Genomic DNA, 17,507 nt, shown 5'->3' on the forward strand with positions numbered 1-17,507 from the left:
GTGATTATTAGCTTTCAACATCAAAGCAGGCTGAAAAGACAAAGCAATGTCTAATTTGTTGGGATCAAAAACTTAACATAATTTTTTTCGTTCTGTCTTTCTCGTTTACATGTGGAAGCACACACAGGGGATTTGACTAAAAGATGGGATTAAAGTCTTAGTGGACATTTTTGGTTGCAGGGACTTTTCAGGGTGTTTTTTTTTTTAACTCTATGTTTCTGCTGCATCTAATATTTTAGAAAAGATTGCATATGGGCTAATGTGGAAATTGCTCACAGTGTAGAAGCTGTTAAATAACCACAAATTATGCCTCTATACCTGGTTGTAGTGCAGCTGGCGCACTCTCTCATTTGCTTCAAAAGTAAATAAGCAGAAAGTCTGCAATACCCCATCCTCTCCTCACTTTTTTCATTTGCAAGAACCACGGTCAAAACATATGACTAAGCTAGAAATCTGATCCACAAAATATCTTAGAAGGGAGATATTAGATTTTATATAACAATAGGAAGAGTTTTATGGTGAAAGGCTGCTAAACTGATTAAATATTCCTAGTACTTTACTGCTTAGTTTAAACTCATCTATAGTTCATATTTCCTGTTAACGTTAAGATGTATGCGAAGCAACATTCTGGATCACATAGTTAAAACATTTTTACAAATTGTCTCCTTTGATGTTTTCCTTGTTTGTCTTTAGATTCAGAATCCTAGTCTTAGTTTATTCTGTCTGTTATGAAAAAAAAAATATGTCTGGCAACATTTTATTTGTTAGATGTTTCAGTTTGGGCTATGCTTTTGTAAGCTGTTGTGAACCAACAATAAGTGATGAAAGGAAATGTTCATTTTTGACCCAAAATTTTAAAAAGACATGGTAAGACATGGACTTCAGTGGTAAAACACAGTTGTTCATATGTCTGTGCTATCTAAATGGCAAAACTATATAAAGATACACAATCTGAGCATAGCTGAATATAGCATACTGTTATTCCCAATATGAAATAAGTGAAAACATCATTTTAGAAATATTTTCCAAGCTATATCAAACTTAATCATATCTGAAAATTTAAATCCTTGACCTTGATGAAGCCAAAACCACATAATGAAAAATAAAAATGACCTGAAGTCAGCTACAATACATAACTGGTGATAAATGATAATGTGTAATCATTGTTTTTTCTTTAAAAGTCAAGCAGTATTAATGATTACCTTCCATGTAACGCAAGAGTTCCTACCAAAAAGGTTCTTCATATTAAAATGCCTTCATTCCACACATTTATCAAACTTTTTAATAGACATTTTTATAGACCTAGCAGTTCCACAAACTAATTTGGATAAAACCACTTGACACAATTAAAATGATCAAACTAAGTAAAAAGTTTAAAAAAAACACTAATAACATTCAAAATAACACAACAAAGAGTTAAAAAAAGAGGAGTGAATTGTGGGACATGAGTATTTACCATTAAAAACTTCCAGTCAAGACATATCTAACCCTACTACAGTGAGCGCACATTAGGTGGTGCTGTAACTCTGCCATACAAGTTTTGTGGCTGAACACTTTGGTTGTTGCAGTTTGAGGTCAGACATTCACAAATCAAATTAAATCATCTTCTTGCGATGGTCCATATATATCTGTTTGTTTATTTCATAACCAGTAACAATTTTATCTAACAAAAAGCTAATCTAACCAGCTAATTTTGGAAACATTCCCACTTAGCAGGTGCCTTCACTGGTCACAAATGAAAACTGTTGTATTGTCACACTATTGAACGATGATGCTGCTTGTGTGCTTTCTATGTTATCAAACCGTTTATACTAAGGATGACGGCAAACAAAGTCAGTGATGGAATTTAAATGTCAAATGTTTTTATTCTTGATGCAGCTAATCCATTATGGGCTGGTCCTAGGTTTTCCCATTCTTTCTCGGGATAATCAGGAGGTTTTGTGTCAGGAAGGCCATCCGGTTTAAGACACCTTCCAAGTCTGTGTGTATGCAGATATGGCGTGGGGGATACTGCTGTGGCAACCCCATGGAGGGAGGATGCTCGAAAGGAAGAGTTGGAAACAACATTATTGCAGACATCAAATGTGATCAACATGGACACTTCATGTTTGTTTGTGCTGGGTTGCACCAGCGCAACAGATTAAAATACTGCCAGGCCTCATTCTACAAGACAAATTACATACAATATGATTTGATTCATACATTCATAAAGCTTTTGTCTTCTCCGCAATGCCAGGATTATGTTTGTCCATCCAGTCGCCATCTGTTCAGCTCAGTATTCTCTCCCTTCCACACATATACACAGACACATATATTATATTTTACATACAGCATAGTTTACAGTAAGTGATTGTTTAGTGTAAAAAGCACAAGCAACAGTGGAGAGGGTTGGTGGTACACTTACAGTTATTTTAAACGGGCCAACGCCCTCAAACCCAGTTCCCCTGACTTTCTTGTGCAAAATAAACCACCACTAAGCATCCTTTCACTAATCTGCTCATAATCAGCTTCTGCCCCCTCTTTCACCAAGACTGCTTCACTGCACACTTATGCATAGTCTCTTCAAAAAGGTCTTTGTGTAAATGTGTTTGATCTGTTAGCGTTTCAGTATAAGAGTTGACTGTATTTGGGTCTTTCAACAAACACGTGCATGAAGTTGGAGTGGTACAGTTGTGGTTCACCACAGGGCGTTGTCTCTTGAGTACAACTGAAGCTACAGCATGTCACAGTCACCTTTTAAAATTTTATTTTCCTATGTGATGCCATGCATGCAGCTTCAAGGAACTGGCCTCTTCACCTCTACTGCTTTGGCTAGTGTGTCATGATAGTGGTATCTCGTGACTCCTGCACTGTAATCTAATGTGGTCATTTGACTGCTGTTACATTGTGTGCAAGAACATTTATAGAGGGCAGTTGTCAGCTAGAGTTTTTCTGAATATAATGTACATTTATAATTGGGTCATCATAGGTTTGTTCTTGTAGCAAGCTGCAAAAACAAACAGCTAGCAGGATGTGGCCACTGTAAAGGAACTGTAATTGATTACTTCTCTCCTCTCATGTCAGCATGTCACTCTTTCTTCAATATCTGCATGTGTTGAGTGGTTACTGACACAACGTTGGTAATACCATGGTTATTATCTACTGTATGAAAAGAGTCGCAGGGTTTTAGCGCTGATAGCCAAAGACGCACAGGCCCTGTTGGCATTGTAATTATGTCAGTGATATGAAGCCATGGGGCGACTGCTTTTTTGCACCGTTTGCACTTTCAGTAGGTGGAGAAAAAGATGATCAACAGTGGAGAGGGTTGGTGGTACGTTTACAGTTATTTTAAACGGGCCAACGCCCTCAAACCCAGTTCCCCTGACTTCCTTGTGCAAAATAGACCACCACTAAGCATCCTTTCACTAAGCTTTCTAGTAAAAGTCAGCTAGTTTTAATTTGTTTGTAAAGTAAATTCTAAATTATTTCAAAGCTCATTTTTGAAACTGAAGTTCACAAAAATGGCAGTCATTTCAACTGTACACATGATTGGGTTGTTTTATCATAGCATATTGATTACTATAGCTTATATTCTTAAGCTATAGTAATCTATAGTAGGATAATGTCCTACCTGCATCTGCTGAGATCACAATATAAAGAAATGAATATTTTTTAAACCTGTCTGTCAAAAGTATAAAGCTGACTTATTTGACTTTAAAATTACATTCTTGGTTGCTTTAAGACAAGAGATGCACCAAACTTTGCACAGTCAATATAGCACATTAAAGTTGATATATTTATCCTCTGGCAAATTACATGTAGTTTGTTCATTCATTTATTCACCAATTTCTTCATTTATATCGTTTGTATTCGCTCTAAACTCTGCACCATCACGCACAGGAAACTTTCTAAGCGCAGTGGCAGGAGTAGGGCAGTCATGCAGATTCTACCATGTTTTGGGGTTAAAAATTGTTTACATAATTGCAATTATGTGTTATTGGAAGACATTATTAACAACACCTAAACACCAACTCTCAAGTCTTAAAAAAAACAAACTAAAATAAATAAAGTAAACAATGCTTACCCTGGCACAAATAAAGTCTGGTTATAGTATACTGGAGGAAACTTTGACACTTATAGGCTTATACTATGTATAGATACTTTTAAGTGTCTAACAGTTTTACTTGAGTCTCAGTTAGCCTTTAGCAACACCGATTGACATCTGCAGAGACCACAGAGTGAATTTCTAAGCTTTTTACACAAAGTGTTTTGACAGTACCAAAAGTATGAAATTATATTATTGTGTGAGTCACATTGGTGCAATGGTCCGTAGCAGAATGGCTTCTTTATGAAGGAGTACGCTTTCTCTTTATGACTGGGGCACAGAGTGGGATGATGAGACATATAGTCTAATTAGATTTAGAGCTGTTCTAAAAGAGTCCAGATAATCCCAGCACATTGCAGCCAGCAGCAGGGTTACCGCAGTTAAACGTCGTTGCTGGTAGAGAGACGTCACAACTGTTTGTTTTGTTTTCCCTCTGGTCATACATCTCTATTGGTTGGACTGGAGGGTTTACAGGAGAGTTCCAGACCTGGGTCTGGCTATTCTTAGTAATGTGGTCTTAGTGACCTCAGAAGTGTGGTCGAATGGGCTTGAGTGTGGGCTGATGATGCAACGTTCACCTGAATGAATCTTAAAGCCTGTCCAGCTATTACTCACCGTTTGGGACAGTGTTGATCTATATTTTCCTTCTCTCTGCTTTACTGTTAAAAGGGATTTAATGACCACTTTCTCCTTTAACACCACACGTCCTGCTGTGACTCTTAGCTCCGCAATAGAGACCAGAATTTCTACTGCCTCTCTTCTAAATTCATAGATATGAGATTACATGTGAATGCTCCAACTAATGATTTAACTTTCACGTTTATACGAATCTACACCTCTGTAGAATTCTTTTGAACAGTTCATTTATTTTAGAGAAAACAATGGTAACAAAACAGGATACACAGTTGAAACCAGAAGTTTACGTACACCTGATAAAAAGACACATACACATTTGTTTCTCACTGCCTGAAATGAAATCAGACCAAACCTCTTTTGTTTTAGGTCAGTACAAATTACCAAAAATATTTTTATTTGCTAAATGCCAGAAACTTTTGCAACATACGCATATTTTTTTACTTTCTTCAAATTCAGAAGTTTACACACCTTAAGCTATCCAATTTGGGTCAAACCTTTTAGGTTTAACTTCAGGCAATAAGAAAGAACTGTGTGTGTCTTTTTATTCCATGTATGTATATTGATTACATTACTGCTAATTAAAGCAACAATAAATAATTTTTTTTTTCAATTTTTCACTTTTGAAGGCCAACATAATGGCAGGTAGGTATGCTCACTTTCATTCAAAAAAATCTTAGTAAAGGTTCACATTCAGAGACATAAACTGTTATCAATTCAATTCAAGCTTATGAATGTAAAAGGATGACAGTCAATTTGACTTGCAAAAAGCTAAACGTAAAATCCATGACGCACAGGGGATTGTAAAATTGCACACTGTGTCCTGTGTTCTAGGCACACAAAGTGTTATAAAACGCATTATAAAAAGAGTGACTTGTATCCTTAAGTGGTCCAAACATGCAATGACTTCACTCCAAGTGGATACCTAAACATGTGGTATGAATGGGGAAATCCCTGTCTTTTATTTAGAAAACAGCCACAATGTCACTGAGCGACAGTTGCCTTGTGTCCTAATTCCTTGTTTAAACTTGTTTTTCCCTCTGTTTTTTGCATATCTAGCCCGTTTCAGGAAGGAAACGGTCGGCGGTTCTGGAAGGGAAGGCACCTGGTCCTACATGTGGGGTGTAATGCTTTCAAAGAAGAAGAGGAAACTATTGTAGGCTGTTGTAGGTAGACCCATTGAGAATTTACAGTGTAGACATTTCTATGACAGAGTTTGAAACAAAACAAGTAGAAGCGGATACCAAGAGCTGCAAACATGGCTTTTATGAGCTACATGTTGTAGCTAATGGCTGAAAATATGCAGCTGGAGGTGGTAAAATGTTTGCATCCAAACCTGCAGTGCTTTCTATTTGTACTGAGTTGAGAATGCAACTAGACCATGAGTCTAGTTGCATGGTCTCTGCAACTAGACTCATGGTCTAGGCAACCTCTGCCCGGAAAAGGCAGAGGTTGCCAAGCAGCTATAAGTATTTAATATGGCTGACATGCATATTCATTAAAACATAGTGAAAGTTTGAGGTAGAAGCAATTTATTAGCACTTCTAACTTTTGATTTCATTAAACCACTGGTGCACCCAGTATTGTACACATACTTCTGAGCATATTCCTTCAGTTTTTGAACTTGTAAATTGGCTAAAAGAAGCACAGAAGAACCGTCACATTCCACTGGTCTTTTGATTTTCAGCTAGACAACACTAAACCCGAGTATAATGTCATTCCCAGATCCGAACTTCAATTTCTGAGCCAAATCAAACGCAGCAGTAATGCCAAACATCTTGCATCCATTTCACTCTAAACAGTAATTCTTAAACACAGCTTCTCAAAATATATCTAAGTAACTTATTAAAGATCTGAAACTTGCTTTGAAACAAAAACAAACACATTTAGCTGGTGACAGATGTCCTTGATAAACTTTGTGTAATAAGGTTCCATATAGCACAGGAAAGGAGTCATGAGAAAATGATTTGTTGATGTCAGAAGTTTAAGTAGACAAAAAGGTGAACTTAAATAATCACTGATTGCATTGAAGTTATATTGACTTTATACACAGTTATACAATCTCAATGCAGGTGAGCTAATTGCAGCAGACGGCCACACCAGGTACTGTCTCTGTCAGCTGGGAACCAAAAATAATTCAAACTTTTGCATAGGCTCACCAAAATTGGATTGTAATTGCTGTAGTATGTAACTTTTATATATACAGTACAGACCAAAAGTTTGGACACACTAGAAAGTGTGTCCAAACTTTTGGTCTGTACTATATATAAAAAAATATTTTTCACATATTTGCTAAAACCGTCACCATGTCATGACTGTATATTATGAGACAGATAACCTGTGAAAAGAGTGACCTCCTCCACCTCCTGCCTGACTTTTTCTTGCCTACACCTTGCCTTTCCCTTGGAAGCAGTACTTGAAATCAGCTGCATGGACTGCGCTTCCTCTGCACCGCCCCTGCAGGGCACGGATTACCCTCCATACCCTCCGATGGGCGGTGTTGTGTGGGGCCACTCCTTCACCGCTGCTGCTGCTGCGGGACTGGAGCTCAATCCGCTCACTAGATCTCCAGCAACAGCAGGAGCAGCGGTCGGACCGGAGAATGGTCGCTGTCCGCAGAACATAGATGTGCAAAGCCCCTGGAATATCCGAGAGCTGGAGAGGCCAGAAACAACAGCCGTGGAGGACAGCCTTCATTTAAGCTTCAAAAGGGAAAGACCTACGGTGAAGCCATGGCGGTAGAAGAAGAAGGTCTTCGGGTTTTCCAGAGCGTAAAAATAAAAATAGGTAAGAAGAATAAAGGGGGGGGTTAAAAAAAAAAAATCCCTACCCCCAGTCTGAACGCCTCAATGGATGGCTCCCTATTTTCAGGGAGAGCAGGGAAGCTGTGAGGGGCTGGAGACTGGACGGGTCCAGATCGGTGTTTTTCTGCTTGTTATTGTAATTCAGATCACACTAGAGCCCCTCTGCGCAACGATAAGAACAGCAAATAATTAGAAAAAAACAACAACTGAGAAAGTAAACAGAAACTGCAGCAGGATTGAAAGGCGTGTGGGACAATGTGGGAATTTGGCAGCTGGCGTTTGGATCCAGATAATGTGTGTTAAACTTGAACCGATGTGAGCAGATTGTAACAGACATAAAGGCTCCACAGCTGCACGTTTCCAGATGCTATTCTGCACATTTTAGGACCATAGATACCGTTATTACCTCTTAACTACAAGCAGCCATTCTTTTTTTTATTGCAAGCCCCCTTTAAGGAAAAAAAGGAAAAAAATCAGCTTAATCCAAAAACATGCATGGCTGTCTGATTGTTAATCCATCTTTTTATGTTTGAACATAGCTTTTCACTTTATACTTCCTTGAGGATATAGCCTATTCCATGTTTAACTTGTAGCAATGAGAGACCAGAGTTGATATAACGACAGTATTGTACCTCACAGCTTTTAAATTCAGCTGTTTGTAACGTTTACTCTTTAGAAAAACGGCAATATAGATTTCTTGCACCAATAACGTGCTAATAATCCGTTTTTAAAAATGAGATGTGTTGTGCTTGCTATTAAGTAATTAACAATATTTTGATGATCAGAACCCGAGTCATAAAAAGTTACAAACATTTATCTAAAAAGCATTACAGATAACATTTTCGTATCTTTTCCTTTTCTTAATGTCATTTTATTAGAAGCAGACAGTCATTTCCTGTGTTTGCTGTAAAGGTCATCTTAGGTCAGTATGGGGCAGACTGATATCTGGCACCCAGTCCATCCTGTCCAGTTTGGAGTCAAAACATGAGACAGAGGGGATGGGCTAAAACTAAAAAAAAAAAAGAAAAAAAAGAAGCAACAAACACCTTTGCAAGCTGTGTGAGGCTGCATGGCACTGCCAGCTGCTCTTGGAGAGTGAACAACACATTTGACCCCCTTATTTCCTAATATTTTTAAAGATATTACCTGTGCAGATTGTTTATCCGGAAAAGCTGTAACGTGGAAACCACAATTGTCTTGTGAATTTGCTGCTACTCATCGCTCCTGTGAATGAAAGCTAAACAACCCGAGGACATTTGTGCTGCCTTAGATACACATCTGTTTTCGGATCAAAACAAATGCTCGGAATTGATGTCCATAAAACCAGTGCAGATAAATGATTCATTGTTTAATTGTGATGTAGCTGAATTACCGAATTGATGTGCTGGATTATTTTATGATGTAACAGGTATACTGGGAACAATCGTTTGATCGACAGTAAACTAATCCGAAGCTTTTTTATGCCGTACATTCATCGTGTAAAGTAGTTTTTCCAAGAAACAATATCAAAAAAAGGGGTGCATGTAGGAATTGGTGATCAGTAATATTCACTTTAAGATGGTCTCTGCTCTGATCTTGGATGTGGAGGGGGGTTTTTCTGCTGAGTTTGCATGTTTGCATGTGCACTGACTGGTGCATTGGTTTTCTCCAGATACTCTGGTTTTCTACTGTCTAAAATTGTGCATGTCAGGCTAACATGCGATTCTAAAATCGTTTTAGGTGAAAAAGTTTGCGCACGCACGGTTGATTGTCTTCTTAATGTTCCTTGTGGCCTCTGTAATGGGTGGAAGATTCATCCATTTCAAATCTCAAAGGTTTCTCGCTTTTCCAGAGCTAGGACTCTCTCAAGCCAAGCAGGAAAATCAATTATTTTTGCAACCAAATAGAGCACCTTTTAAATGAAAAGACTCCTATCGGCTTAATCCTAAAACAATATGTTAAACAGTAGCTGACATATTGTGAAAACCCAAAGTTTTCACCCTCTTGGTTTCAGTTTTTGCTCTTTTTTTCTCTCTAAGAGAACATCAATTACAAGTACCATGATAATGACAATTTCACTCTGTTTAAAAAAACCCCAACTATTTAATTATGGCCTTCAATTTTACTCCCAAGCGTAAATTTCCATATTTGTGTCAGGAACATTTTACAGAATGGCCTGTAGAAGTCAGAACCTCATGATCCAGTATGGCTGCCTTACACATATGTCCTTTAGCCTTTAACACATGCAGCACTATGTTACACTATGTCCTTTATTGAAGATGTTGCGGTATTTGAAAGTTTGAAACTGCTGAGAAATATAATTATAAGCCTGTATTGCTAATAGTTGACAAATTTCAGTCAACAGTAGCACAAAAATAGTACTGCTTTCACCTCCACTTTAATTAATGATGATGCACATTTCAAATTATGTATTTTAATAATGCAAATTGTGGTACAAGTACTATTGATAGTAGTTGTGTTGCCTTTTTTTGGTCATTTTAGTCTTAATTTGTTGCAAACAGGCTTGTGCCTGTATGGGATTCTCACAGGATTAGAACCACAAGTAAAAACGGTTACATTGATAAAAATAATACACTCCCCAGAAAAAAAAGGACCTTATGAATTTGCACTAGCTACTGACGTTAATAAGAAATTATGTTGTTGTCACTTCGAAGGCCTTGGTTGAAGTTCTTCATAATGCCATTTAGTGACGACAGCAGAGTTTACACTACGCTGCTACCAAGCAGCAGACATACTTTCTGTCAGTCTGATCCCTGCAGCGCTCTGCTCCCAGTAACGTCTACGAACCGCTTGCATCACATTGTTTTCATCAGAGCCTGTCCTTTGGCATGAGGCTGCGGTTGGCCAATGACTCAGAGGCGAAAACCCGCCACACACTCTTATTATTCACGTAATAATAAGAGTGCTTACTATTACGGCCTGCCAGGTGATGACTCCCCTCGACGTCCTGGAGGAACAAATGACTATCGGAAACCCAACTGGACTACTGGATCCGAGCCTGTACCGTCTGGGGGGAAACACAGGAAACAGGAAACTGCCCCCAATTCGCTTCCTGATTGGCTGGAATAGACTACAAAAGGATTGTTTTTTCCTGCATGGCAACGAGTTAATACAAAGCAGATGTAGAGAGATGGATATTGGGGTGGTGGTGGTGAGTGGGCGGGTGGGGGAGTTGGGTAAGGAGGTAGTGTCTCACAGATGAAGCAGACTGTGCTTCATCTGTCAGCGACTCGGCGCTCGGAGAGATGGGAATTCTCAGTGGCACAGCTGGAGTCGGGACTAATTAACGGGAACATATGTGCGTTTGGCCTCTCTGGCACAGTGAGAAACATTGTTTGACAAACACTGTGACACACATGAAACATCATAATGATGCATATTGCTGAGCATCCTCTTGCACAGATGTGCAAAGTGTTTAAAATCTTTTAACTCAGCGTCTAACAGGTCAGTTCCTGACCAGTAATAGCACATTGCTTTAAAAGTGGACTAATAAAAGTATCCTTGCATAGAGACCCACTAAAACACCAACAAACATGTGGTCATTAGACGTATTAAACCCATTCCCTCCCCGAAAATGCACCAGCAGATGCAACGAAGAGAGAGATGTATAGCTAAGATAAGAAAGTGAAATATACCACAGGATGTATTTGTACATGTTGAATGGGGAAAGCCATTTACTGACTGCTAACTGAATGAATAACCAAAAATCATTGAAGTCCTGTACTGTTTCGGTTTTCTTTAAAACTTGCTTGACTTAAACTATTTATCTATTTCCCCATATGCCATTTAAATTTTTGTTTAGTATGGTCTGTAATGTTTCATGTTTTTTTGCAGTTGTTGCTGCTGTGATCGAAATTGGACAAATATAAAACAGATAGGAACAAAGACGCATAAGAAAAGCTGCACACCTGTCCCTTTTTGCTCACCAGCTGTTCACCTCTTTGCCCATATGGTGTTTCATTTCAGGTATATGTGGCTCGACTGTAGCTTTCTTTTACTAAAAACAACCAGAATATCCTGATGAGAGCACCGAAACTCAACCAAAACAGAAAATATGTGGGCCGTTAGTTAGAAAAGCACCAAACGTCACTGTCCTGTGGATTTGCTTTGAGTGATTCCCTTAAGGAGACTTGTTTTATTATTTATATAAAGATATTGATTGCAGAGGCTTTAAAGAGACCAGCTATAGGGAAATTTTAAGGCTCAGTGGTCAAAGAAAGCATGTTCTATGTTGTAGACGGCATACCATCAGTTGGAATAAAAAGATTACATAACCAAATTGGTCGTTAGTTATGCATTTGCAAACATTGTCATTTTGCAGCTGGAAGCTGTGTCCTTTTATATTTACTTGCTGTTTAATTCAAATGTGAGAGGTTAGACTTTCACGCTGGAGTCAGTGTTTGATTCTAGGCAGGTTGATCATTGATCAATCGTTTATCCTCTTTATTAACTGCCTGACATTATTTTTATGGCTCTACTGTGTTGGCACAGCACAAAGCTTTTACTGTTTAATGGTGTTGTTACAATACGAGTATAATTTTGGATGACGTGAAAATAAGTGTCTAATACACACTGGAAGGAATACTAGATTGCTCATTGTTTGTAAAGGATCTCAAGTGCTTGTGCTCCAGGAAATAAGTGTATGTGGCTCAATTCAGGCGACTGGAGCTGAAAGGGAAAAATTTGGTCGCAGTGACTGAGACCTTCGTCCGTCACTTGGCGGCTGGCCAGTGGAGATTTCCACATTTTTTCCCGTCGACAACAAACGGGAGCCATGTGGCCCTGTTTGAGAGGAGAAATTCTGGGTCGCAGGTCAATTTATAGAAATAAGTGCATGCCGACTTCTCCATTTTGTCCTAGAAGGCGAGGTTGTCCTGGAGGTTTCTTATAAACATGCATGTTGACTGTTGAGACGCAGCTTGAGGCTGGTGGAATAATCTGGGTTGTTCTTCTTGTGTCACTAATGCGTCCTCGATGAGAGCACAGTACCAGGAACACGGGGAAGTATTGCCGTAGGCCCAGCATGCAGGGTCAGCGGAGGTAAATAAAGGGCTGGAGGGCTCGCCCACGGTGCCGTTCCTTCCGCATGTCCTTCACACGCTCTGCGGAACGACCTCTACCTGCTAGTAATGACACATGAAGGAACGTAATCGAACATGTCGTGGAATGGAAAAAGAAAGAAGCTTGAGACTCTTAAAGCACTCATAAAAAGTGACTTCAGTGACTGGTTAGGAAATGGCCACGTGGACGCTGGTTAAATAAGGTTTTGCAATAGTGTTTCCATACGCGGGCAAAACCAGCAATACCAGCTTACCACATGCAAGAATTTGCACCCAGCACACGCGCTGTTCCCTGTGCTTGCAAAAGACATCACAACATCTCAGCTATGTGTCTGCTAAGCTTGAATTAGAGGTTACAAAGCAGAGTGGAACGAGAGGGTTGACCTCTCCTTTTTTTTGTTCTTGTTATGTCTTTAATTGTTCTTTTTCCAGAAGACAGAAAACAAGAACAAAGTCTTCTGAGAATTATGTAAATGAAGCCTGGAGGCAGTTTGGGGGTTAAACTGCATCCTGACCAGGAAGTGGAGCTCAGCCTCTCTCCTGCTAACTGCGCCAGTAACACCATGCTGGCTTGAAAGGTCACCGTCCTCCATTCATGGGCTTCAACCTCAACTAGACATTTTGGAAAGCTGCTCCTCCTGCAGGGTCATATTGCACATAAAGATAGAAGTGTGTGTTGTTTATTTCTGTTTCGCTCAAGTTTTCCATTGAGACCAACGACCTGGTGTGAACATTAGCTCTAGGCGGCTCTGAAACAAAGAGGGAGTTTGATCAGTAACTGTATGCTGGTTTATCACAGAGATGGCGGTGTGCAGTCTTTAACCAGAGCCTCTCTCCGTTCCAGCCCTCATTCTCCACATGCTGCGCTCACAACCGCTGGGCTTGTGTGAAATGCTCTGCTCATTAGGCCGCTTCTTCTTCATCATGAAGGACAGTTTGTGGCAAAAAGAAACTCGTGTTGCTGCCGCTGTGAGCAGAAATCAGCTCTCAGATCAGTGAAATTCATCGTTTTTGTTTCAGCTGGGAGAATCACACAGTGCTAAACACTTTTTTACTGTCATGTGCTGTTCATTTTACAAATGAATTAGCTGATTCACTTAAAGAAGGGTAAATGTGGATTTTACTCACAGTCCCAAACTCCCTAAGGATTCATGATATGCTAAACTTTTAAATGGATCCATGCTCCTGTCAAAATATAGCTTTTTTCGGCTTAAATGCTTTACCTAATAGTTTATAGATGCTCAGTACAGTGGCAAAGAAACAGGATTAGTATTGTATTGCTGAAAATCATCTGGTGTATTTTCATTTTTTTCTTGATCAACCAGTAATATCTCATGCTGATTTATCAGTTGGACATTTAGAGCAAACTGAGTCTCATAGTGGTGTTGATAAGGTTTTCCTTATTGTGGACAAAGGAGAGACAAGAAGTGTTAACATAAGTTAAAAAAAGAACAAAAGAATGAACAGAATTACCACATTAACCATATTTACGAAGGTCATTTTTCATATTTATTATGTTAGTGTCACAAATAGATAAATAAACAACATGCATAGAGCCACATGGTGATTTCATATTTGAATCCTAGTCTTTCTACACAGAGTCTGCATGTTCTCCCTGTGCATGCATGGGTTCTCTCTGGGTACTCCAGCTTCCCCCCATAGTCCAAAAAAAATGAATGTTAGGTTAATATGTCTCTGTAAATTGTTCGTAGGTGTGAGACTGTGCATGGTTGACCCTGAAAGGATGAGCGGTCAGTGGACGGATGGATGGATGAATAGCAATGCTGCTAAAAAAAGAAGTAATGTTAACAGCCTGAAATACTTCCAATAATAATATTACAATACAAATAAAGTGTGTTTATTGAAGTAAATATCCAGAGCAGCACTTTCAAGCACAATACATTTCTTGTAGCATTTTAAAACATGCTTATCTTCTTCAGTCAGGACTCCCAAACACACTCTGGAAACAGAATGGTGGGTGATGTCTTGAAATTTTTAGGAGAAAATTTGTTTAATGATATATTTTGCATAAGTCTTGAGCATGACATTACCTTATGAATAAGTTGTTTGTTGCCTTATATTCAGCGACGAAGAAAGCAGTCCTGCAGGATAAACGCCCCGGCTGTGGATGTCCTTACGGAGAGCCTTTGAGTGTTGTGTGTCGGTGAATGTTTTTATGTGTAGTCATATTGAGAACGACAGTAATGACTTCCAGTTTGGTTTCAGTTCTTGTTATGAGCCTCTACCTTCGAACATCAAAGAGACGAGCAGAACCAGTGGGAGAATATAAGACAGTTTCACTCCTTGTTTCCATGCTCATGGTGATCTCTCACCGACACTATGTTTCCCCCCGCATTCACACACTCTCAGGGGTGACTGGGTTGTTCTCCCTGCTTTTAAACTTCGCCTTGGATCCAGTTGAAATTCCTTTCTCCTCATCTCATTTCCTGTTGTAGCGTTCTCCAAAGAGAACTGCTCTCCAGTTTTCTATCTGGCTGACTTTTCTCTCTTTCTGCAGTCTTCCCCTTCTCTTACACTCGATTGAGCACGCCGCTTGTAGGGGTGTGTGTGCGTGTGCGTGTGAGACAACCTTGCCTTCCCCCCTCTTTCCCTTTCTTCAACTCTGTGGTCCCCAGGCCTGCTAGTTGAGTTGAAAGCATTCACGCCTGTGTATCCTCGAATGTGTTCATGTCAGACAAGATTAGAGTAACGAGTCGAACAGCACGCCTGTAACTGTACACACGGGCTCAGCGACTGGAGTCGGTCAACAGAGGAAGAAGAGGAACAAAGCCACACATTCACTACATCCATTACGTTCAGACAATCACTCGCATTTCCTCGTTTCTTCTGTTCTTGGCGGTTTTTCACCGGCCACTTTGACGAAGGGAGTCAAGCATGTCAATTCGTCCCTGCTCCTGTCATCGTTGCTTTTCTGCATTTCTGCTCTGGGCCCTCATGTTTGTTGTGTGCGCGCACACAGTCGTGTCAAGTATGTGTCTTGGCCTGTTTTGTTCAGATACCGTGGTAAGATATTCTCCAGGGACAGCTGCATCGGTGGTTGATGAAAAACACAACGCTGCTGTACTTGTTCGAGTGTCTGTTCAGCTGCATAATGGAGAAAGAGATGAAAAAGGGAAGCTGCAGAAATTACAGGAAAGTGAAATCAGGTTTTTTGGTAATAGAAAATGAAAGCAGGAACAGAACATATTTTATGCTAGAGAATAGCTAGCTGATAAACTCTTGCACGTTACAAGATGTTTTTTATTATTTATTGATTTTTTTTTTTTTTTTTTTTACAAAACTCATGTGCCTTCATGCATGAGCACACACAGATAAACACAGCTAAAACTTGAGCCATCCAGAATGTTCCTGAATTCAGAAACATTCGGTGACATTTTCCACAACATTAAGCTGCAACATAGCAACATGTCTCTGTGTACAAAGGTAAAGACTGCATTCAATTTACATGACATAGTTTTTAAATATCTGCACTGTGTTAGAACGTAATCATTTCTGGCAAACCAGCTAAGTTTTTTATTTTTTATTATTATGTTGAAAACCTAAAACATATGTAATTACCACTCTAATTTATATAATATGTTTTCAATTTAGTAACCATCAAAATTAGACAATGACAATAGATAGATAAAATCAAATTTATTGTCTGTTGTCCTGTGTCGCATAGCTTTTTCTGACTCACACTGTCTTTTGGCCTTTTATTCATGGATTATAAATATAGTAAGTTGCTTCTGAGAAAGGCAACTTATCTTAAAAAACCTAGAATGATATATGCTGCTTGAGTCCATGTTTAGTCACTGTGTACTCGTCCTCAGCCCACCATCTACCCCCTTTCTATTTATTTTTATAACACCTTAAACTGAGTCATTAAAAGTATGCAGAACTGAGAAAGTGGTGGTAATCCCATGACATTTGGGATGACCCGGATGGTTGCAATCCAATCAAGGCATCTCACAGTTCATAAATAAGCTTTGGTCGAAGGGGGGGGGGGGAAATTCAGATTAAAGGGAATTTGAGAGCATGGAATGAATGAGGGGGATTAACTTGTTGAGATGGAATAAAAATTGGAAAACGGATGAAAGAAAAGCAGAGATGACGAGGATCTAATAACAGGGAAGTGAAGAGGTGAAGCAGAGATAAGAGAGAGTAACGTCATCTCCAACGTAAGAGCTGCAGTCTGCAAGTTGAAGCAATGAAGTGTGTGTCACGCTGCGCAGCTCAGGTGTCCGGTTCATTTGTGAATGACTGTTGTCATCAGGAACTGTTGTGTAATAATTCGCCCAGGGCTTTAATCAGCCTCCAGCGAAGCCATCATAATGCTCAGAACGCAGTTTATCCTCTCCGTTTCTCTCACCGGGGTTTTACGTTTGCCTACTGCGCTGCATTCTGTAAACACCATATCAATGCGTCTTGTTGGTCTGATTGCATTAATTGTTTCAAATGATTGGTCTGTCATTTTCTCAAATGTGAAACTAACAATAGAAATTTTATCTTGTTATAGGACGTTACGGGCAGGTATTTTGTCAGCCTGGAACTAATATTTAAATAAACCCCAGGTTTTATCCAAATCCTTAAAATGATGTGTTGCGTTTCCACAAATGCAACTACTCACCTCCGTCCTCGGACGTGTTTTACCTCATCTCTCTGAAGGATTCAACTGGTACTGTGATAATATGCAAGACACTGGAATGTCCTGAACCAAAATATCATAGCATATTAAAAGACCTGCGGTGTATGTCTAATAAAAGGGGCAAAAGATCTTTAATTTGTCTCTATGAGTTTAGAAAGCAGAGTGATTGAAAAGTCCAATGGGTCTGATAAATCAGAGTGCAAGACAAATGACGTCCGTAATCCATGAGCAGATTGTCTGTCTTGTTGTTTCACAGCGGGCTGTCCAGTGTCAAATGT

General features: G+C 39.4%; 1 protein-coding gene across 1 annotated transcript in view; it reads left to right on the forward strand.

The window, feature by feature from the left end:
- Positions 1–7,218: 7,218 nt before the first annotated feature.
- rasa3 (RAS p21 protein activator 3) overlaps positions 7,219–17,507 on the forward strand; it is a 42,981-nt gene continuing 32,692 nt past the window's right edge. The window contains exon 1 of the mRNA XM_032561722.1: positions 7,219–7,504. Within this exon, the coding sequence (XP_032417613.1) occupies positions 7,450–7,504 (55 nt within the window). The 5' untranslated portion in view covers positions 7,219–7,449. The remainder of the gene's footprint in view (positions 7,505–17,507) is intronic.

This window comes from Xiphophorus hellerii, chromosome 4, assembly GCF_003331165.1.
Source record: "Xiphophorus hellerii strain 12219 chromosome 4, Xiphophorus_hellerii-4.1, whole genome shotgun sequence".
Classification (NCBI taxonomy): Eukaryota; Metazoa; Chordata; class Actinopteri; order Cyprinodontiformes; family Poeciliidae; genus Xiphophorus; species Xiphophorus hellerii.